The 22643-nt window shown below is 41.5% G+C and overlaps 1 protein-coding gene across 3 annotated transcripts in view; it reads right to left on the bottom strand.

Annotated features, from left to right (window-relative positions):
* Positions 1–7519: 7519 nt before the first annotated feature.
* RASSF8 (Ras association domain family member 8) overlaps positions 7520–22643 on the bottom strand; it is an 88744-nt gene continuing 73620 nt past the window's right edge. For all 3 annotated transcript variants that reach the window (XM_082783924.1, XM_082783922.1, XM_082783923.1), the window contains 3 exons: positions 17915–18804; positions 14231–14375; positions 7520–13096 (listed from right to left, as the gene is read on the bottom strand). In XM_082783924.1, the coding sequence (XP_082640050.1) occupies positions 12975–13096; positions 14231–14375; positions 17915–18804 (1157 nt within the window). In that variant the 3' untranslated portion in view covers positions 7520–12974. The remainder of the gene's footprint in view (positions 13097–14230; positions 14376–17914; positions 18805–22643) is intronic.

Raw genomic sequence — 22643 nt, 5'->3', positions numbered from 1 at the left:
CTGTCAGCAGTGGCAGCACTCACCAGGTGGCAGGGAGGCTGTGCTGGAGGCACCTGTAGGACAACACGATAATTAGAAGATAATGCAGTCACCTGACAGGAGAAACCTAGATTCCTGCCTTGTTTGTGCATTTTACGTTACAAGCCCAGTAGAAACAAACAAATAATGGATGTTTACAAGACCTGGGGTATGAACTGGCACTCTGGTTTCCTCTTAGCCCAGATTTAATACCCTAATCAATAGGCTAAAGCTATTTCTCAGTACGTGTCTGCTTAATTATTCAGTGCAAACGAGGACAAGATCCACAAGAGAGATGAAATGCAGTTGTCTGAGAACTGCTTTGAACCAGGGCCTTCCCCCAGGATGTGGGATATGCAGGGATGAACCTCCTTGGAGGAAGAACATTCTATCCAAATCACCTACTGAAAGAGAAATGTTATAGTTCCCAAACTTTTATTTAAATGCAAGGCTATGCCTCTTCCAGCTGCAGCTTTATGAGAGAAGAATGGTGCCCTCTGTTGTTCTAGAGAGAAGCTGCTATGATTTAGGGGACTGAAAGCATGAATGTGGTTGCTTTTTCCAGTTCTACAGAATCTTACAGATGCTCTGGTTTTGGCATACACACAGTTTGCTGGGTCTGAAAACTAAATTAACTATACTCAAGACTTCAGTTTCCAGAGTGAAGTCAGGAAGGAGGCATCTGTAGAGGGGAATGTACCGACACAATGAGTAGGGAAAACCGGTTTAATATCAGGCTGCTTAAAAAGTAGAAAATACATGTGGAATAGACAGGAACTGCTTATTACAGGTGGTACACAGGCAACTAAAGAAGATGGGAACATGTGTGGGCAAGGATCAGAGCGAAAGCTGCCTGTGCATCCTTCAACAGCTGGGAGAGGAGTTACCATCGTCTAACAAGCTGCTGTCATCAGACGATGTTTGTGGGCACTCCTAGTCCATCAGTAAAGAAAAATGCATGTATAAACACAGGTTGTTTGTGTTCCGGGCACAACACTGGGAAGGTGTATGTTTGGACTGCAGAACTGAGAAATAAGAAAGTGAAGATCTACCACCTGTCTGCCTGCAAAACACGAAGCAGCTATACAAAATGCCTAACACAGCTGGTCAGGGGTGCAAATTCCAGTTCTGTAAATTACAATGTAAGTACAGTTATTTTAAATGACCTTCGAGAGTAATCCGTATACCATGTCCCAGGAGCTATCTATGGGATGCATGCTCCCATCAGTGTCCTGCCAGGCCTCGAAGGCATTCCCAAGAGTCTAGCTGTTTCCTGCAATTGCTGAGCATGCTGAGTCTGCAATAACTGTTTTAGAAATACATTGTAATGTCTTGGGTTTGCCTGGGTTTAGTGACTCCATGGCCATACATTCAAAGGAGTAGAGGGCAATTCATGCGTCCATCAAAGTCAGTGACAAGGTACAACATCACTTTTGTTGTACTTGGAGATCATCTGTATCTTTTTCCTGAAACAAAGCTGCCTGGTCTGGAGCAGTGTGCTGGTGGCTGAGGGCTACCCTAGCCTTTTCCCTAGTGGGTACAGTCACACTGTTTACACTTGTACAAGCCTGTAAAGGGCTTCCCTTTAATGGAAGAGACCTGTAAAGGGCTCTTCCATTTCCATAGATGTTACCTGTGAATCCATGTGACAATGCCATCAAGATGGATGCTGCCTCTTTTGACTGAAGGCACCACTGCATTGTGAGTCTTGAGTTTCTGGCTGGGACAGAAGGAGCAGAGGAACAGAAAGACAGGTCAGAACCACTGCCCCATCACTTGTCACAACAGCACGCTGAGAACAGGAAACCTTTTTTTGCTTCTGATCGGTCCCTGTTACCAACAGCATGAACCAGGTGCAACTGTGATTCAGCCATGCAATTAAGAACTGCAGCAGGAACAGCCCTGTGAAACGCTCATTTTTTTTGACATGTAGTTTCAAACCACTGTAGATCCTGGGGTGTCTTGAAATCAAAATATAGTTATGCCATGCACAGTTGTTGCTTCTGTTACAGGAACAAAATAAATGGGTAATTACAATTTGCTCTTTTTGGATTTGCTGCATGGCTTTCCTACCAAAGTAGGCAACTTGTGTATGCAAGAGAAAGCAGTTAGCTAGGTACAGTTACTTGAAAAAGTAGAAATCAGTCAAATTTTTATCCCCAGTTGCAGCTGCCCCAGAACTGCGTCACCCAGATGGAGTTCCTTTTACAGTTACATTTTCACCTTCTGGTTTTAATCAGACATGGGAGCCATGAAATGCAGCGCACCCATCTGTTGTGCATCAGAGAGTGTATGCATTTCCTATATGAGCCAAAAGGAGACAGAATGATGATAGGAAGTTTTCACTTGCTCTTAGTTCAGGATCTAAGAATATTTTACCTCTTGAAGCTGAAAAAGTGGTGGAGGTAACTGAAGTCTTGATGATCTGCACTACAAGAAAACACAAACCTGATACTTTATAACAAAATAATAGTTTCACCTCCCTGAGCCTTAATAACCCAATCTGACAAGAGCAATAATAGTGTCTAGTGACTGACTACATGCACATGTATGTGTGTGCTCATATATAACAGACTTTCTTTCTTGGGACTTTTAGACTGTGTTCCAACAGTGAATGAAGATGCATCAAACATGTAGTTTCACTAGGTATTTACACTTCTCAGGCTACTGGGCCGTTGTGCATGTGCTTGCATCACGTGAAATATGTGGTTGTCTGCATTATTGCATGCCTGGGATAGACTAAGTCCATTTTTCTATCAAAGGAGAGATTTTCATAGAAGGAGGTGCTTCCAGCTGTACACTTTCTGAGGTGACTGTGGACAAAGGTAGCAGCAAGAACTTATTGAGCAGGATATGACATAAAGTGCCGTGGGGCTGATTACTCATTGCTTTGTCAAACACCTGTGGCTCACTAACTATAACGTAAGTGGATCAGATGGCAGTTCCTTAAAATGATCTTTAATCTCAGAACTGAGCAGAAGGGTTAAGTCTTTGTACTGAGCCTCGTTGAAGGTTGCTCATTCTTTACAGGTCTCCAGAGTAAGGGCAGCTCGACAGCTTGTTGAAGATTTTTTGGGGAAGTGCTTTCAGAAAACACATCGGAATCAAAAAACAACCCCCAAAAAGGCAGCCTTTTTGTACCATGTAACTCTTGTGCACTTTCCCTCTTCAGCCACTATAATACCAAAGGACACCTAGGTTTCTACAGACAATCATGAAATGGCAGCCTGTCACAGGGGATTACTAGTTGCTTGTACGTTCCTAGAACATCAGCAGGCCTGTGAAAATACTGGAACTTTTAGGACCAGCGAGCAAATCTACGCCTGCTCAGTCAATCATTTCTATTGATTAGCTACAACACACGTGCAAGTAGCACTTGGGAAAGGAGTTAGGCTGCCTCTTGTAATAGCATTGTTTTGGAAGAAGAATCAGTTGAACTAAAGTTGAAATAAGAGTTTTTGTTTGTTTGTTATTCTTTTACTTGCCTTTCCTTTGTATCCCTTTAGAAAAAAAAAATCAGTTTAAAGCTAAACAAGAATTCAACTTCAGAAAACCCCAGCTTCCCTCATCACACCTGCATCTTGCTCTTACTCTAAAGTAAAACCAACTCAGAGTGACTTTTTGTCATTCTCTGGGTACAATGAAAAAATATACTTTACTGCAATACTATCGAGATGGCACAGCCACGATCAGGACCACACTGGGCTAAGTACTGTTTGCCAAACAAATAGGAAACAAGACACCATTCCCCACAGGGCTTGCGGTATATATAGACAAAGTCAAAGGGGATGAAGCAGTATTATCTCAAGCTTACAGCTGGGGGACTCCAATCCAGAGGGATTATAGTAGCTTGCCCAAGGTCACACACAGGAAATCTGTGGCAGAGCTGTAAAGCGAAACAAGAGCTTCCCAGTCCCAGGCACAATATAATTTCAGAGACGGAATGCTTCAGCCCATGTCTGTACTGAAGGTTTTAGAAGGGCCTGAGCTCGCATCACAGAGACTGTGGGAACTGCATCAGCCACACGCATGCTGCAACATGGGCAGCTCTTTATAAGTATTATTGTGTCCTTCCTGCAAGAATGCATTTAAAGGTGGCATGTTGTGTATTTTACGATTCCCTATTGTGTGCTGTATGCCCAGAAAAGCTGCTTTGCAACATGGCTTTGTGACTGTGCTGTTCCAGGCATGTCAGCATGTGCTGCTGCCCTCTCGTGTAGACCTTGCTGTAATTGCAGTGATCTGACAGAGTCAAAGGGGGCACAACTATCTGGTGCCCTGCATCTCGTGTAGCCTTTTACACCAACGCACAGCTAACGGACACTGCTACCTTTCTCGTTCAGCTGTGTCAGTGTCTCATCCATGCTGGTTTTGTTCATGAGACAAGCTACATGACAATGGAGAATCGAGGTCATAGTCTTGGTAACCATGATGCAGATCGGCTAGGTCAAGATAACAGTTAAGACAACGTTACAGCAACAAAGCATGGTAAAAGGTCAGCCAGTGTTCTTGGGTTTCTCATCAGCTTTCCAGAAGGGCACTTCTATCTCACTGATCAAAGTTCACCTCAGGTTGATCCTGACTGCTAAAATCAAATAATCTTTTCTCACACATAACATTTAATCAAAAGGAGGTTGGTACACCTGATAAAAAGGGTGTATCGTTGCAGGTTGTGACAGGTACAAATTTATGAGAAGCTTCATGGGCAGCAACAAAGACATTCCAGTTATTCCCCATTAAACGCAGGCTGGCCTGCGTTTTATTTTAGCAACTGTCACTGCCTCTAAAGCTGGATGATACCCTTCACTTTCTATTACACAGGTAGTGAAAGGGGCTGCAGGGCAAGTAACTGGGTTACAGCTGTTGGTGCACATCTACCCCTCTCTCCTTTTCTGTTTACCAGAAGCCTTCCTTTTTAAAATACCTAGGCAGCTAATTATTGGCAAAAGGGTTTTTGTTTGTTTTTAAGCAGACCATTCATATGCCCAGCTGGAACTGTTCTGAAGATTTTTCTTCAAACTTGCATTCATTAAAAAGAAACTTTTATTCCATCCACCTTGATCCAGGATTGAATATTAGTAATTTTATGTTGCATTTTCACACTAGACCTCCCAATTACTGTCTTCTTTTTTCCTGCTGCAGAGGGGTAAAGCAAGACAAAGTGCATAGCCAAATCAACAGACACAAAATAGCACATACAAAAATACACACAGAAGGGGGAAAACATAGCTGGAACTAGCATCAATTTATAGCTGAAGCATAGCATCAATTCCATATTTTGCAGTAACAGCTTAAATGAAAGCATGCTGTTGGGGAATGAGCCATAATGTATGCAACTAATAATGTGATTAAATGAGACGGGGGTGTGGGATATAGCTTATAACTGTTACAGGCCAAATACCATTCATCTGTGTATTACTGCTCAGGAACCTGTCCCATTGAGTGAACTTCACGTTGTTTCCATAACTTTGCTTTTCCTTGATATACCTGTGACTTAGAGGACTGGAAACTGAAAGGTCATACATACTTAACTCATGTGGACCCAAGCAAAATCTAGAGACTGACACCCAACTGGCGACTCTTGCAGCTGAAGATCCCTTCTGGTGTAGCTGCCTTTCACCATTCAACCTCTGGATGACTAAACTAAACAGGTCACTCTGATGACCTCTCCCACAGCATAACAGAATGCAGAGATTCCTGCCGCCCTTCCACAGCCAGGGATTCAGATCAGAAAAGCATCTCCATAAAATAAAAACAAACACAATTTATTTTGCAAGAGAGGTGGACATCTCTTTTAGGCATGAGTCACTGCAGAGCTTATCACACACACAGGAGAGAAACACCAGGGCTGTGTGTACAACAACGAGGAAGTTTCTTGCCCCAGGGAACATGGACAGACCCACCAGAAGCAGCACATGGACACTGGCAGTGGCTGAGCTGATCAGACAGGTGGTAAGGGTGCTCAGTTAAGTTCATCACCTCTGCTTGCATCAAGTTCCTTGCTGCACTACCGCATTCTGAAGAGGCTCTTTCAAGTCACCCACCTGGCAGTTGCTCACACTTAACAAATCAAAGCCACTGGCTGGTGACCTGGCAGAACACAGACAGGGAATGCGTTGCAAAGGAGGGGACACGGTGCACAGCATACCCACCTGGAAAAATCAAACAAATCAGAGCAGCTGAGACTGCCTCCATCCAGTATTTCTGGAGAAAGTGAATGATGAAACAGTGGCTGACCTAGAAATTACCATTAGCTACAATACCAAAGGTAGCAAATACATCATTTTCAAGAAAGGTAATAATGGGGACTGTCGCTTATTGTGTCGTAATTCAGACACTAGAGAAGTTAGTTGAAACAATCATTAAAAATCAGGTTTATAAGGAAATACTACCTAGCTGACAAGGGTGCAACAAGCAGAACCCAGAATGGCTTTTAAATGAAATGGACCATTGATCTGGTCTGGTTTTGCAACTCATTAGGGGTCCAGTTACACTAAGCTAGTTAGTGCTGCAGCAGTCATGCACAAATAGATCACTTTGTTCTATAAAGGAAAGCAAAAGATCAGAACCATTAGCTGTGCCACTGACTCTGCTGAGGGTGCTGGGAAACCTTGGTTACCACAGAAAGCAGGCAGTTGACTTGGACAGATGCAGAAAAGGGCATCTTTCAGGAACAGAGGTCCTCTACAACCTACATGGTCCTTCCAATATGAATGCCACTTGCTAGGGTTTCAGTAAAGCTCATGGCATTGCCTTACTGCCTGTCCACAGTGCTACTACTGTTAGCTCAGCAAATGAGATTAGGTTCCAGCTGGTTTAGGAAAAGATGGTTGGTAGGATATTAGACTACGGACTTATATATGGATAGCTTAAATAACAATTCCCTGGCTGTGATGAGTTCCTTGCCTTGATCAACAAAAATAAACTCAAGGGATCTTCACAGGCTCTGGTGTCTTCAGCACAAGAATTCAGCCTGAACCCAGCCTTCAGTTCCTTGTTCAAAGCTTGATTTCTTCCTGCTGAAGCATGTGTGCACCTTTTTTTTGTGTGTGCATGTATGTTTTTTTTTTTCTTTTCTGTGAAGATTCTGTCTGTTCAATTCCTCTCCTTGATCATCTCCAAAGAAACCCCTGCCTCTCTGCTTTAAAAGTTAAACTTCGCCTGAGTTGCAGACCAATTCTATCATTTTGGGATGAATATTAATCTTAGTAATAGCTCCTCATGTGAAAACAAGCTCCTCCATCTCTTCCAGTTCCCAGGCAGCATTTATACTGAAAATATAGTTTGTGCACACTTTCTGATGAAGGCCTCATGCTGACCATCTGCGTGTCCCTTGCCCCCAAGTAAATTGCCATCTGGGAGCATTCAGCACCCTAATGCTCAACATAAGGCCATTTCTGGAAGCATTTGAGGTCTGGACATCACCTTTTTCTTTGATGGACACAGTTCCAGTAGCCGTACGCGAGATGTCTGCGAGATGTATAGTGCAATTCCAGCAAACCATGAACTGTAAAGACCCAAAGTTTCAGAGGGGAATTTATTGTATGGGAGCATATTCAATATCTTTCATCAACCGTTCATGAGAATAATCAAAAATAGAAGCTTTTATAAATGACAAAATATAGTTACACATAGTACAGATTTTCATCCTGCACTGAAGCAGAGCAGTAATCAAATGCTCTTTTATGTTTTCACAGTTAATTGGCATTGCTTCTCAATGTTAAAGCTTCAGCAACTCAAGTCGTCCAGTTAGAGACCCATTAGTTTCACTGGGTGACCATATTCGTGAAGGTGAATGTTATTCTCTGCATTTTGATACCCTCTACTAAATACAGTGGCCATACTTGAACCGTCTCAGAACCCTCTGCCCATCTCAGAACTCTTTGAATTTTCAGAGGTACCTTCAGAGGTACTGGCTATGCTTGAAATGAGACATCTTTGCTGCAACATAAAGATTTTTCCATCAGAACACACTTTTAGGCCCAGTTCAGAAACACATCTATGGAATTCTCAAGAATGTGGTCAAGCCATATTTGGTTCAAAGGGCCCCAGATCTTTACAACCACAACTACTCGCTGTGTCCCTCATAAGCACTGCACACTAGTCACAGAATCACAGAATTTCTAGGTTGGAAGAGACCTCAAGATCATCGAGTTCAACCTCTGACCTAACGCTAACAGTCCCCACTAAACCATATCCCTAAGCTCTACGTCTAAACGTCTTTTAAAGACTTCCAGGGATGGTGACTCCACCACTTCCCTGGGCAGCCTGTTCCAGTGTCTAACAACCCTTTCGGTAAAGAAGTTCTTCCTAACACCTAACCTAAAACTCCCCTGGCGGGAGTTTTACGATGCATTACATACTCCTGGCAGGAGTAGTACAATGCATTAGCCAGTATTTGGTCACACATGTAAGTTGCTTGCAAGATGGCAAAGGATTCGAACATTCTTCAGCACTTCACCTACTCAAGGCCTAAATGCATTCACTGCATGCATGTATTTATGTATATACCACACACACATACCCTCAACCATTCCCACAACATTATTGCAACAATTCTTCGCTGGTATAACAGTTTATATAACAAGTTTCACTTCTTTAGCTTTATATAAACATATAAAATAGGTCTGAAGAGAGCTAGAACAGCTTTCAATTAGTCACTATATCGGCATTGAAAGCTTTATTTTGAAAACTTTAAGCAGCAATACTGAATAAATAGACAGAATGATTGTTTTGTCATCTCCATACAACTGATGGCCTTCATCCAAAACATTAAAATACTGTAGCAAATAGAATAAACATGCATGTTTCAATGTTCTTAAAAAAAAAAAAAAAAAAAAGTGTAATATAAAAGTAACACTTTAACACTTGTTTTAATACAGTACAGACTATTAGAGACTATTTTCTGGAAAAAATATCTGAATACAGTTTTGTTATTTACATGGATCATTAAGGCCCAATTCACTCAAGTTAATGCACATCAGGAATTTATATGCTTCAAGATAACTCTCTAAAAATGACAAGATCAATATTTTGCTCATACTCATATGATCCCAGTTCACTAAAATAATGCAATACTCTTCACAATAAAAAGAAGGCAATTAGTGCCCCAAGAGGAGACTTATTTCACTAAACGATCTTTTCCCTCTTACTTCACAATTAAAACATGTTTGCATATTGCTAATGCTAGTGATAGGTCTCTTGCTGAAGAACTTTCTTCCAACTTGCTAGGGTTTAGAAAAGCAAGTAATCTCAAAGCTATCAGCATTTTCAGAAGCAATTCAGGCACTTGGGAACCTAAGTCCCACTGAAAGGTAATGGGAGGCAGGTTCCTGGCTCACTTTTCAAAGTGGGACTTGCATTTCTCCGTTGCTTGGGCATTTAGGATGTTTACCTCAGCCTTACCCTATGGGCTTGCCAAACAGTCACTCTCCCCTTTTTCCCCCAACAACATAGCATCACCAGTGAAAATAAACTGTATCCTCACAGATGAGAGAGGTAACAGTTAATTATCATTAGTAATAAATTACAGGAGTTTTCCATATAAATTCCCTGTGCACTGGAAAATAGTGCTTGTGTATTCAACTATTTAAAGCAAACAAAAGAACTATCATGCTGGCCAGTACATAATATGGCACTTGTTAGAATTAACATGTGTAGCTTCCTTTTTGCTAATGCCCCATGAGGAGGTTTGAAACACTTCTGAAAATGAAATTTTCTATTTTTGTAAAGAAAGAATGAGGTTCTGTAGTTGATTAGAAGCAAAACTCTTACCACCATAATGTGAGGAAATTTTATAACTGTAATACATTATTCAATTCACATTTAATGCAAGGGCATGCCATTTCTTTTTGGTTTATTTACAGAGAGGGTGCAAATGCTACAAACTTTAACCTGGGTGAAATTTAATAAGCAACAGGAGGGGGGGAAGAAGGGGGCATGAATTTGTCACTGTCTCACAAATGTTCAGATACGAACGCCTCTCCTTACCCACAACAACAGTGGTTGAAACTGTAAACATTTTCTAGATCACCTTAACATATGCTAAAGCCCTGATATGGAGGGTCCACTCAATGATGCAGTGGTCCCTCCTGAGCCAGCTCCAGGCTGGCCCTTCTGTCAAATGGCTGCTGCAATCAGCAGATACCTTTAAAAAAAAAAAAAAATTAAATGGGAAAATCCTTCCTAGGTTCTATTACGAAGCTGTAACTCAAGACCTCCAAAGCTGCTCCTCCCCTTCCTTTAAATCCTTTTCCTCTTCTCTCCAACCTAAAGAACAACCTGGCAGAAAAAGAGGGCAGCTTTTATGATCCAAGAGTTCAATAACTTCAAACTGGTATCTGTGGGAGACGGACCAGTTACTTAAAGTATGACACAAGCACTAGCTGGGTAAGTACACTAATCTGCCTTAAAATTGCTTCATCTCAGTACAAGGCTGAGATTGCAACAGGCTTTTCCTTGTGTCCCCCTGTGCCCCCATGCAGCATAATTCGGGCCAGACTTTGCAAGGTGCTGAGTGCCTCAGTTCTCTAATGTCAAGAGGAGGTGCTGAAGATGCAAGATATCCACTGGAGACGGCCATTTTTTTTCTGTAAATTGAACCCAGAATGTAAGGCATATATGCTCAAGTACCTTGGACAGATATCGTCCCCAAACTATGTATATTTTACACTTTTTTAATATATATATATTTATATATATATACACATTCTCTTTTTCATACAAAGTTATGGGCACAGTAAACATGAGCACAGAATTGTGATAACTAACAGTAAAATCTGTGAGCACTGCAAAGATTACTCGGGTAGGAACATCTCATTTTCCAGTTACTCACAAGGAAAAAAAAGAGACCTGATAATTTAACCATTAAAAATTCAGAGTCCATTTGGAAAGGTCCTTTATATATTCACAGCCTTATCTGTTGCTGTTAGTCTAAATACAGCAGCATTTTTAGAATATATGATGCTATTAATAAGTGGAAAGGAAAAATGCATTAAACACTCAGGAGTCCTTCATCTACTATATCTTATAAAGCTTCCATTTGTTGCTATGACTAGGACTTTCCTTTTTTTTGTTGTTTCTTTTTCTTTTAAAAAAAGTTCCTTTTTTAAAGTCCCCCCTTCAAAAAAAAAAAAAAAAAAAAAAAGGAAATTTAAATTAACATTTATCTGCACATCAGTAAATTGACACAAGAGGATGCTAGGAGTTTAAAATTCTTCAGCATTTTCTATGGCAAAAAGCTGGGAGTTTCCTACCAGTGGTAAAATCCTCACCTAACAAAAGGCATCAGGAGTTTTGTCATTTTGCCACCCACTGAAGTCTGGGGTTACCCTTTGCATTTATGTGCTGGGGACCTAAGTATTAAATACTGCAGTGAACATACTGTGAGTCCTGTCATGTCAAGGTGAACTCAAATGTGTGGATGATAGTTTGAGTTCCTACTAAAACAGCAATCCAAATGCAACTAGGTAAGGCCCACCCATTCTCTGACTCATCCACAAGGTTGTAGCCTCCTAATGTATATCAAGTGTCTCACTGATGCCAGAAACTCTCTCTGGAAACTTGGTGTGCACACTCTCAATCAATGTCAAGGCCTATAACCAACGTGCTACTTGGTAGTATCTTTCTTTCTGCACAGAAGCCATTTTGTCAAAAACTTTGCTTAGCTTTGATTGCATTATAGTGACATCAAGATGTAATATTATCACTTTTTTTGTTGTTGTTGTTAAAATAAAAAAATCCAGATTTCCAAATTTCCTTCTTGTAAGCTTTATGATCTATAACTGACTAAGTAGAAATACATCTTTCAAAGGGGCTAAAGCCTACCATTTATTCCTGGGGACCTGGAATGAAATCCTGGCCCTGCTCAAGTCAGTAGAAGCTCTGCTATTCACTTCACAGGACTCTGCCAGATTTCTTCCCTCCACAAAACTTGAGTGAATTCTGGAAAGCTGGAAGAGGATGCTCATTTGTGTTGTTTTGTTTTCTCTCCTCCAACAGCAAGATTTATTGCAAAACAAGAACACTGTAATGGCTAGTGGTAAAAATAAAGTACAAAATCACATACAGTGAAAGCCTCCTACTCTCTTTTGGTGAGATAAATGAAGACAATTTCTTACTTGTTCTTTTCTCAAAAGGCATATACAATGTGGCAAAATATTTCAAATATACATTCTATATAATAAAATATCATCTAACTAGTGCATCCTCAATCATATGCTGTAAATATTCTTACCAAGCCAAGGTTTAAATTCCACAAGTCTTTTTAACACTAGGTGCTTCATTCAAGGCAGACTCAACAGCAAGTAAATCCCACAGACTCACTTTTCAAGCCTTAAAAGGTAGCAATGGATGGAACAGGACACACGACCCACAACAGAAATTAACAAAGTCAGTGGTGAGAAACCATCTTAAATTTCAGCACTCAAAACAACTCTCTGCATTGCAAGTTGTTGTACTTGATCAAATGGTGGATGTTTGTACATGCAAGTTAAAGTCACCTTGTCAGACGGATGTACAACCATACATGATTATTCACAAGTTAAAAATAAAAAAATATAAAAGGTCAACATTCACACGTCCATTGATTAAATGGAATAAATTAAACCTCAGATCAGCTGCATACATGGTTTCCTTCACCCTCAGTCTTTTATTTATGCCTATACATGGAATAACACTTTCCCGAACACTTCTGAAGTAGCAAAAACAAATGAAGGTTTTTGCACTCTAGCTGTGTGACAGCAAGTTCATTGTTGCCAATTAAGAATTGAGACAGTTCCTGTCTCTTTAGCATCAGTGCACAGGGTATGGCTCCAAGTGGTATGTTGGAGGAAGAAAAAAAACACATGGTGGCTTAACAGAAAAAAGCTTCTTCCATTCATCATTGGCAGAATAAAACAAAAGTGTATCTTGTCCAGGGTACCTTGCTAGGTCCTCTCCAGAAGAGGTATATACTGTCATACGTAAATGCCCTCCGGGTTAAAACCAGACGACAAGGGATTCTGCAGAATCCGAAGGTTACTGGGGAGCTGCCTCGACGAGCCAGGGCGCTTCAATGACCCAGACTGAAATGTTGGCTCTGCACAAGAAAGACAGCAATTAGAAAAGTCATCATCAAGAGCAGCATCCGTAGAACACCTGTCTTCTTCCTGCTTAGTTGTGCAGTTAGTGCAGGTTAGAAAAAGAATACCACACACACCAAAAAACCCAAATACCTGACTAGGAAGCGATGAGATCTGAGGTGCACACTTCCCACTCATTTCAAAATAGAGGTATATCTACTCAATATAATTACCCTTCCACAAGGAACACATACACATGCAGTACATTTATGTAGCAATGTGCAGAAAGAGCTTGTACCTGTACATAAACTCAACGCTTCCTGCACACTTGAAAGAGAAACTTCATACTCTTCAAGTGCTGATGTTTAAGGCCTGGTTGTTTTGTCTCCTCTTCCCACCTTCTTACCCTACCAATGCCTTTTGGTTTGAAAGTTTACAGCTAAAGGGAATGCTGAGACAAACAGGTCTCTGTAAGCAGACCACTAGATAAGGCACAACACAGCAGAGGCTGAGCCACAGCAAAGAAGTTTCTGCTTGTGCCAGTTCTTGCATGCATTTAAAGTGCTCCCATGTTCCTGAGCAGAAAATTCTGAATTCAGCTGTGGGCATATGCAGAATGCACTGATCTCACCGCGGGCAAAGTCAGTCTGTACGTGCTGTAACAGCCATCTGTGCAGGACTTCTGGGTGCCTGACCGCCCAGCTGGGTTAGATCCTATTCCCATGCAGCTGCTGTCTAGGATTTCTTGAGATCCAGATGCATTCCTTTTTCTAAACTGACAACATAACCCCCAAGAAGAGGAAGAAACCAGATGACGAGCAATGTCAGACATGCAACCACCCTACGTGCCAGCTTACGTGCCTGCAGCCACGTTGGCCATATTTGAGAGATAATGGCCTAACACACTACAGATAGGACAAACACAGGCTTAGGCACAGTAGGAGAGAAGCTACCAACATACTGTGCTGCATTTATAGCTTTCTAAACCCTTGAAATTAGGAGAAATATTTCACACCATTCTCCATTAATATTTTGCTAGCTTCTTTGCTAACCAAGCGTACACTTGATGTGTGAGGACTAGCAGTAATGCAGCAGGTACACGTGTTGTCATCCCCTTCTCCCTCCCACCAAAACCATTCTGAGCATTGCACCTCTCTCGAGCTCCACATGTGGGGCCTCCACCTCAATGGGGTCTGCAGGCAGCACCGTGACCTTCGTTCCTGTTTGCTGGATAAACTGTTGGAGATTGACCTGTCGCAGCTCCTTTGTCAGTTGCTCCAGTTCTTGTTCCCTGTCCTGCCAGGAAAGAGAAAATATCTGCTGAGCAGCAGCAAGCAAAAAGCAGCATTTCAAGACTGTTTGCAATTGGACAACATGCAGTTCCTCCTTTCAAAGAGAAAACTTCTGTGTGTGTTTTATGTGGTTTTTTTTTTTATATTTATATTTATATTTTATATTTTTATATATATATATATATATTTTATATTTATATATCTATTTATATTGCTTTTTGAATGACTAGTGGATGTTTCTTATCACCTCAGAAAAGCAAATAAAAGTGTGGGGAAAAAAAAAGAGCAAGCTCTGCCGAAAGTGCCCATCACAACATGGATAGCTCATTTAGCTCTTCTGTTCCTAAAAAGAGAATACTTCCTCTCTCTTCTTGTCCTTTGCATTTTCTACGCTGAGTGTAAATTCTGATGGACAAAACTGTCTCACTCTGCTAGAAACCCTAGCAGAGTGAGGCCAAATCCTGGCTAGTTATCCAACCCTGCACAAGTACGAAGGATGATTATTTAGGCTCTCCTTCAATGCTTTGTAATTCTTGGAATGATATGCAGCACCTACAGCTCCAACAGATGATGATAGTCTTGCAGTAGGATTTTTCTTCCACCCCAGACCCAGCTTCATTAGCAGAAGGCTGCATGGGGATGCCTTCAACAGCCAGGATGGGCTTTGCCTAACTGGCCACACAAGTGATGGGCTAGCTAGCCAGGCAGCACATCCACAGGCATTTCCATTCAGTGAATACTGCTGCACTCCCAAAATACTGTTTTGGTGACACAGGGAGGTTGGGTCACCCTTATTTTCTCTAATTATCTGGTGTAAGCAGAATTATATGTGAAATTACACAAGGACTGGGGGAGAAAAGCTTTGTGGATCTGTTGTAGAAATAGTCCCAGACAGCCCTTATTCACTTCAATCTTGCATCATGGTTGCAATTTAATTCTACAGTTAGGAAGAAAATTGACCAAAGTGATCTGATATTTAAATTAGGACTTTGCAAGTGTCAATGGCTTTGTCACTGATGCGTTTTTGCCTGAAAGGTTCAATCAACGCAGATCGTGTGGTTGGTCCCAACTCTGAGCTACACTTGCTTCCATTCATTTGCTATAAGCTTTCAGAGGAACTGGACTGAGAAATGGGATCAGGCCATCTCCAAACTTTAGGATAATTTTACAGAAAAATTCTTCAATTTATTTTAGACCTACAACTGGGCACTTAGGAGACAAAAAAAAATCTCACTTGTCTTTAATTACTACAAGGCTAATTCTGCAGTGCCACATTTTATGAGGTTGGAACAAAGTTGCCACTGAAGAGAATTCAGCTTAAAAAAATAATCACTGCAATATGCAGGGTAACAGAACATGATAAATAATTTGTTCTTGACATTTCTCAACTCTCTCAGGAAATAAGCTAAAAAATGCTAAGTATTGCCCCCAAATCCTGTTGATTTAAGATGTGAATTTTATATCTACCTGTGAAACCTTAGTGAGATCTTTTACTTGAAGTAGTATGGGGGGTTCTTTTTTTTATTTTTTTATTTTTATTTTTTTTGATTGGTGGGTTGGTTTTGCATTCAACATCTTTCTCTAGAGAAAAAGGAGAGCATAATTCTGCATCTAATCCATAACTGAACATAGCCTCATATTTTGGAAAGCTATCTCTACTGGGGGGGGCAGGAGGATGGTAAAGAAAAGGAATGACATAAGAGGTAAGGCAAATCACCCGACATTTCTGAAAAGTCTACTAAAAATGCCAGCTGTGTTCTCATCACTTTCAGTATAGTGAACTAACATTTTCTTTCATATTGAAAGGTCTAAAAACCCCACCTCAACTTTTCTAGTTTCATATCAATTAGTTCTATCAGTGATAATATTATTTAACTTTCAGCACGCAAGAAGCTATTTCTCTATTCCTAGCTCCCAAAACTATGTAATACAGAGCTGAATTTATTTCATTCTGATCTTCCAGATCAATGCACCTTTAAGTTTACAACAAGCTTGAAAGACCTGAACTTACCAGGAGCTTCCATAAGAAAGTGAAAACCTTGCCTACAAAAGGAATGAAACACAGAACATTTTGAACATAATCATAGCCTCAGTGAGTGTTATTGAGGACTCAATAATTTCAGTTAGCAGAAATCTGTATGCATAATTTCTCTAGGCTAGAAAAATATGGCCAAAACTGCTTACAGTTTTCATCTGTTTTGCTTTAGGTGAAAAAATCACATTTTTCTCACTCATTTTGTAAAGACAACTTATACACACGTGGTTCTGGGTGCTCAGGAGTAAGGATGCAAAATCCCATTACATATTTACAGTGGAATTATCTGATTGCAACTGCAGCCCTGTGAAATACAGTGATTGTGAATCCCAGGAATACTGCCAGAATCACAACTCAAATGGATGTGTTGGTTCCTCAGTCTTATCTTACGTGGTACGTTAAAAGTCCAGGATTTGATCCCCAGAGTTACAATCTCTCCTTCACCTCTCTGCTAGCAGCTGTATTTCCATTTATATTTATTCTTTCGTGCTCTATTAAATTCCAAGTGATATCATCAGCTCTTGAAAGGAAGTAGAGACTGGATTCTCTTGTGACACGTGCCACAACTGCCTGATGTGGAGAGAAAATCCTTAACACTGGCAAGCTGGACAGGAAAAGGGAGATGCTGCTCTTTAAAACAATGTCCCTGTAAGATAGCAGCTGTTTTAACTCTTACATCCATCTACTATCCAGATGCTGCTTTTGGACTGTACTTTTTAATTCATCATCTTTGGTAGCAGAAATAACCAACAATCCGAAGTTTAGCTTCGGAAAAGGCTATGGTGGTGCCAGTTTCCCTGAAACTTAATATGATGCACTGATCTGCCAAGAGCTGGGGCCTAAATTCTCAAGTTATCTAACCCTAAATCAACAGGGGCTTGAAGACAAATGCTTTTAAAAGAGTTCGGCCAAGAGCACTATGGTCCTGTTCAACACCCTGCAGTACAACCATCCCTCGGCTAGCGCTGAATGTGCTATTGTTCATGCAAAAGATGGTATTTTTTTTGAGCTGTGGAACAATGCAGACTCACCAGCGTAACAGTGCTACACTGAGGTAATGAACACTCCCTCACAGCATGGCAAAGGGGCCAGATGCATTGCCATGGATGCGGCTGCATTGCCCTCAGCTACTTTGGCTGATACTAGCTCTGGTATTTTGCTATCACAGTCCACTGCATGGTGAAGATATGCTCTGAATGATTTCTCAGAGGTCACTGGGCAGTCAGTGAACGGCAGCAAACATGGGCTCTAACTGATGGGGAAGGAACTTAGCCTGCATGTGAATAAGGAGAGGTTGTCTGTGATAGATAAAATTAAAATTGACTGTTCTTCAAAGCAATCTGAATCGGAATTTGAAAATGGAAGCAACTTTTTCTTCCTTTTACCCAAGTTCACCATAGAAAGTTTCTTATGCATTCCTTTGTCAGCTTGAAATCTGTGCTAGAAAAAAAATGTTATGATCAGGTTTTTGACTTCTGCTTAGCCATAGATAAAAAGGTTGTTCTTACCTGTAACCGTTTGGTAGCTTGGCCCAGAGATCTTTCTACAGCTTTGATGCCGTTTTCCAATCGTAAACTTTGCTGGCCCTGAATATCAATTTCACCTTTCACCTTCTCAATCTTTTCTTTGACCTCTTCTTCATTCACTTGGGATTCTTGAACTTCCCGATGTAACTTCTCCGCTTCGAGGCCACTCTCCATATTGTGGATCTGCGACACGTAGTCCTTCAGCTTGCTCTCGCATTCTAGGATCCTCTGCCTCATCTCCTGGAGCTGCTCCTTTAGCTGTTTCTCGTTCTCTTGTTCGATCTGCAGCTCGTTTTCCCAGAACTCTTCCTCCTCGATCTCTACTTCGTTTCTTTTGATCTTCTGCTCTAGCTTGAGGATTTCTTCCTCCAGACTGGAGTTGTACTTCTGCTCCCAGTACCGGATCTCTGCCTCGTTGGACTCCAGCTGCTTCTCAATGCACTGCAGTTTATCTGTCTGGAGGTGAATCAGCTTCTTCAGCTCTTCTGCCGTCGTTTTGCAGTTGTTGAGCACCTTCTGCTTGAACTCGGACTCCTTACTTTTACCGAAGATGTCCATTAGCCCCTTCGCCCCACCAGTGAAGGTCAGGGACTTCCTTTTCGGCTCCCTCCGCTTCATGGCTTTGTCATTTGGGGGCCGCAGCTTGGCCAGGGGTGGCAGGCTCTGCCGGTACAAAGTCCTCTCGGGGCCGCGAGCCACGCTGTCCGAGGTGGGCCTCTCACTCAGGGAGGGCCCGGTGCGGCGCAGGATCAGCTGCACGTCGCTGGCGTACTGCCCCCACTTGTTGAGCGACACCACGGGGTTCTCGTGGGGCGCCAGGTGCCGCTCGGTGTCCCGCCACTTCTCGATCAGCGCGTAGCGACCGGTGCGCCCTGAAGGGACAGGAACAGGGACAGGCGTCAGCGGCCGCGCCGCCAGGGGGCGCCGCCGCCCTGGGCAGGGCAGGGCAGTGCCCGCCGCCGGCCCCATCGGCGGCTCCGGGGGGCCCTTCCCCGGCACGGCCCGCGGGGCGCCCCCACGGAAGGGCGGACGGACGGACGGACCCACACCGCGCGGTCTCCGTCGTGAGGGCGAAAGCCCACGGCGTCGCGGGCAAAAAGGTGCCGAAAATCGACTGGTTTTAAAGCACGCGTTATCCCAGGGGATTTTGGAACGGTTCTGCGGTTAACGCTAGCCCTAAACACATAGTTTGCTATTTTAATGCCATACACATATCCACTGCCACGACAGGCCATCATTTAAATGGTAATTTATGTCAGCACATACACGCTTGAAATGCCAGTCATTTGTGCAACTATGAGGTGGGGGAGTTGGAATAAAGGTAATTTATCCATCTGATGTGTTTTGTTCACTTTCTCCACCTGCCTAGCCAGTGCACGTTCCCCCAAGGCACAGTCTTGGGCTGGAAGTCTGCCTCTGGCCTCCAACCACAACACTCGCACAGACTCCCCACCTCCAGTCCGTAGGAGGCAAGCTCTGCCACACCAATTGACACATGGTGTAGCCCCCTAAAATCTGCTAGCATCAGACCAGCCTTAGAAAGAGCTCCCCAGGAGAACGGGTAGTTTGCTGGAAATGGCTCCTCTGATCTCACTTTCTCACAATTAGTTCATGATGAAGACAACAACAAAAATCAGCTTGACAGGCACAATCTAGAAAGCAGATTGCTTTGGCTGGTGGATCACACCAGCAATAGTTAGCTGGCCAAATAAGAGGCCAAAGCATCCACATTCACTTCCAAGTTAGGAGTGAAAGCTCAAAGAAGATGCAAAGATTTAAATGATTGAAGTCAGCAAAACAGGGCAAGCAGCATGGAAACATTCCACCTCCCCTAATGCCTTATAAATAAACGACTTGAGGTAAGCACTGGGGAAAAATAAAAGTCTATCGATAAACATACTACTGTGCTTAGCCCACATTTTCAGAAACAGATCTAAAAGTTTACTGTCATAAACTACTTCAAAACCAAGTTTATTATGCCAAGATACAAAGTCAGATGTTATTTATTTGTTTGTTTCACCAACCCACAATATTGTTCATTGACCCATTAAGATTTATGGTTTGTAGTAGGCATCAGTGTTATTATAGGAAAAATAAACCTAGTGCTGTTTGCCACAGTGTACTAACAATAAAACCCCAAGGAAGAAAAATGAAATAAAAGTGTGCTACAGATCCTAGGACAAAGGTTGTATTTTCCACTCTATTTTGTTAATCTTAAAAACTTTCAGCTTTCATCTTGTAATCATGGTAATGCTACTAATGTTCTTGTTGTGTCAGAAACAGCCAGGTTCAAATAAGTCTTAAAATTGTAATTAGAGTACCACTAGGGGAGTGGTCAGCATGCAAGTTCTATTCACTTTGCTACTAAATGCACTGCTTAAAAGAAACATAATAAGAGGCAAAATAGAAAAGGGGGGAAGGGAATAAAGCTAGCAATCTCAACCAAAAATGAAAAAGGGAATTAAGCAAAGTGCTTGCCAAGAACTATTTCCATCTTAGATCAGGATTCCAAATCAACATGCAGTCCTAAATAATGAACTCCATGCTGAAGAGCCACATAAAGGAAAGTATTTAGTAAAAGTCATATTTACACAGTTCAACAGCCACACCTGGAGTTCAATACTAGTCTAAAACAAAGCTGTCCTCATCTGAGATCATTACCTAGGTTTACTCTATTCAGGCTATTTATGACAGTGTTTAACAATACCTAGAAAACCACAACAGTGATGTTTGCTTGCATTAGAGGGGATTAATTCACAAATTAAAGGGTGAGTGAGCTGATTCAAAACTAATGACAGAATATTTAAGAATACAGGTATCCTTATAACAAACTGCTATTTTTGAAGTGCTACCACTAGCAAGGAGAAAGCAGGTTGCTTTGATTGTTGACAAAGAACAGTGCAATGCCTGTATGCTGCTTCTTGTCTTGTATGTTGTCCAAAAGCTTTCTGAAACAGACTTGTTTGTGTTTATGCAGCAGAACAACTCAGCCCTTCCTTATTCACACAAACCTTATTTAAAAAATGAACTTGTTAGTTTTACTTATGTTATGTGCCTCACATAAGCAACGTACAACATACATTAAACCATACGGTGTTTTTACAAGCTATATATTCCATACACTTAATCTCATGCAGATTTATGAAGTATCTTCAGATAAAGCTAGATAAGCAGTGGAGCAGACTATTCAAGAAGCTGACACAGCACAGCTTTATTGTACCAACGTTCACAGCAGGTACATGCCTTGTTAGTGGATCCCTTACAACGCCTGAAAACAAACTTTTTTAGAATGTATACTATTAAAACACATTAGATGATTTTTTATTATTTTTTTTAATACTTTACCAAAATGCCATGCCAATGAGAATGGTAGAGAAAACAATCCAGTCAGCCCAAACCAAGCACCATCAGTGCTGTATTCTACGCTTTCCTCCTCAGAAAACAATGATTCAGGGACTGGAGAGAAGCAGAGAGCCTCTACATCCCATTCACTGCCCAACTAGTTCTCATTAATATTCTGTGCTGGTCTGCTGAACCTGACATGGACCACGTAACATTGCCATCTCAAAACAGTCATCAAGAATTCATGTCTGTTTTGCAAAACAATGGATTACAAACTATAACAAAGTATGTATATATTTACATACATAAAGCACCTTGCATCTGCAGGAAGGGTCAGTGTCAAGGTTAACAGGTTAAGTTTATACCTAAAGCTACCTTGGCATGAAAACTTATCACAGGCTCTATTAATAACGGAATGTCTTCAAAACAATCTTTTATTTTAAAAGGGAGAAATAGATCAAAAAAGGAAATATGGACTCCAGAACTCTGACAGCCTGCAGTGAGTCTGGGTACACTGTTTTGAACTCAGCTCTTTCTAATGCTATCGGGTATCACTTGAGCCATTAAAGAGCTCACTACAACCAGTATCCTGTACTAACCTCTGCTTCTCTGCACAGCCAGACACCACAGATTTCAATGCCCATGTCATGTGCCTGACTGAGGTAGTCTTAGTTTGAGATTGACCTAATTTGGTAATTTAAACACTGATTTCATTACAATGAACGGTGATTAAAATATTGAAACACAGGAACAATATAATAGAGCATTTCTTTTTAGACTCTCAAGGGATGGACTTCTTAATTACACTCCATGAATATAGTAGGACACACAACTATTACTCACTTTAAGCTTCTCCATCTGCTTTAATATTTGCAGCTGAAAAAGAACACATGAACGACTATTTCTGCTGTCAAAAATGAATTCAAAGGAAACTAGTAGCAGCAATGTTTCTCATGCAACACTTTTGGAAGGATTCTAACTTGAGAGGTCATCAATACTGCTTTTCAGTACAGGAATGAATCATCCCTTCACCCCTTCCCAAAGGGGCATGAACCTTTACACAAAAAGCATTTCAGGGACAGGCGCATCACTGCATGCAGGTAGCACAATATACCGTGTAAAAACAGAGCTCTTTGAATTACCGTTCTAGTCAGGCCATATGAGGTTATTTCAATAATTTTAATAATGAGGTTATTTCAAGCACAAAGGCTCATCTTTTCTTTAATTGTCTTTTCTGCTTCATGGCTAGGACCTACAGCACTGAGTCAGTACAGGCAGGTGAGGCTTTGCTCTGGTCTCAGATTACTTCTGGGAAGGGTAGGGAGACAAGCACTCATTCCCCATGGGGAGGGACCTCTCCTTCCCTACG

Source organism: Aythya marila (genome assembly GCF_965140915.1).
Source record: "Aythya marila genome assembly, chromosome: 1".
Lineage (NCBI taxonomy): Eukaryota > Metazoa > Chordata > Aves > Anseriformes > Anatidae > Aythya > Aythya marila.
Note: the sequence above shows the minus strand (reverse complement) of the source record. Positions and strands in the feature narration are given on the sequence as shown.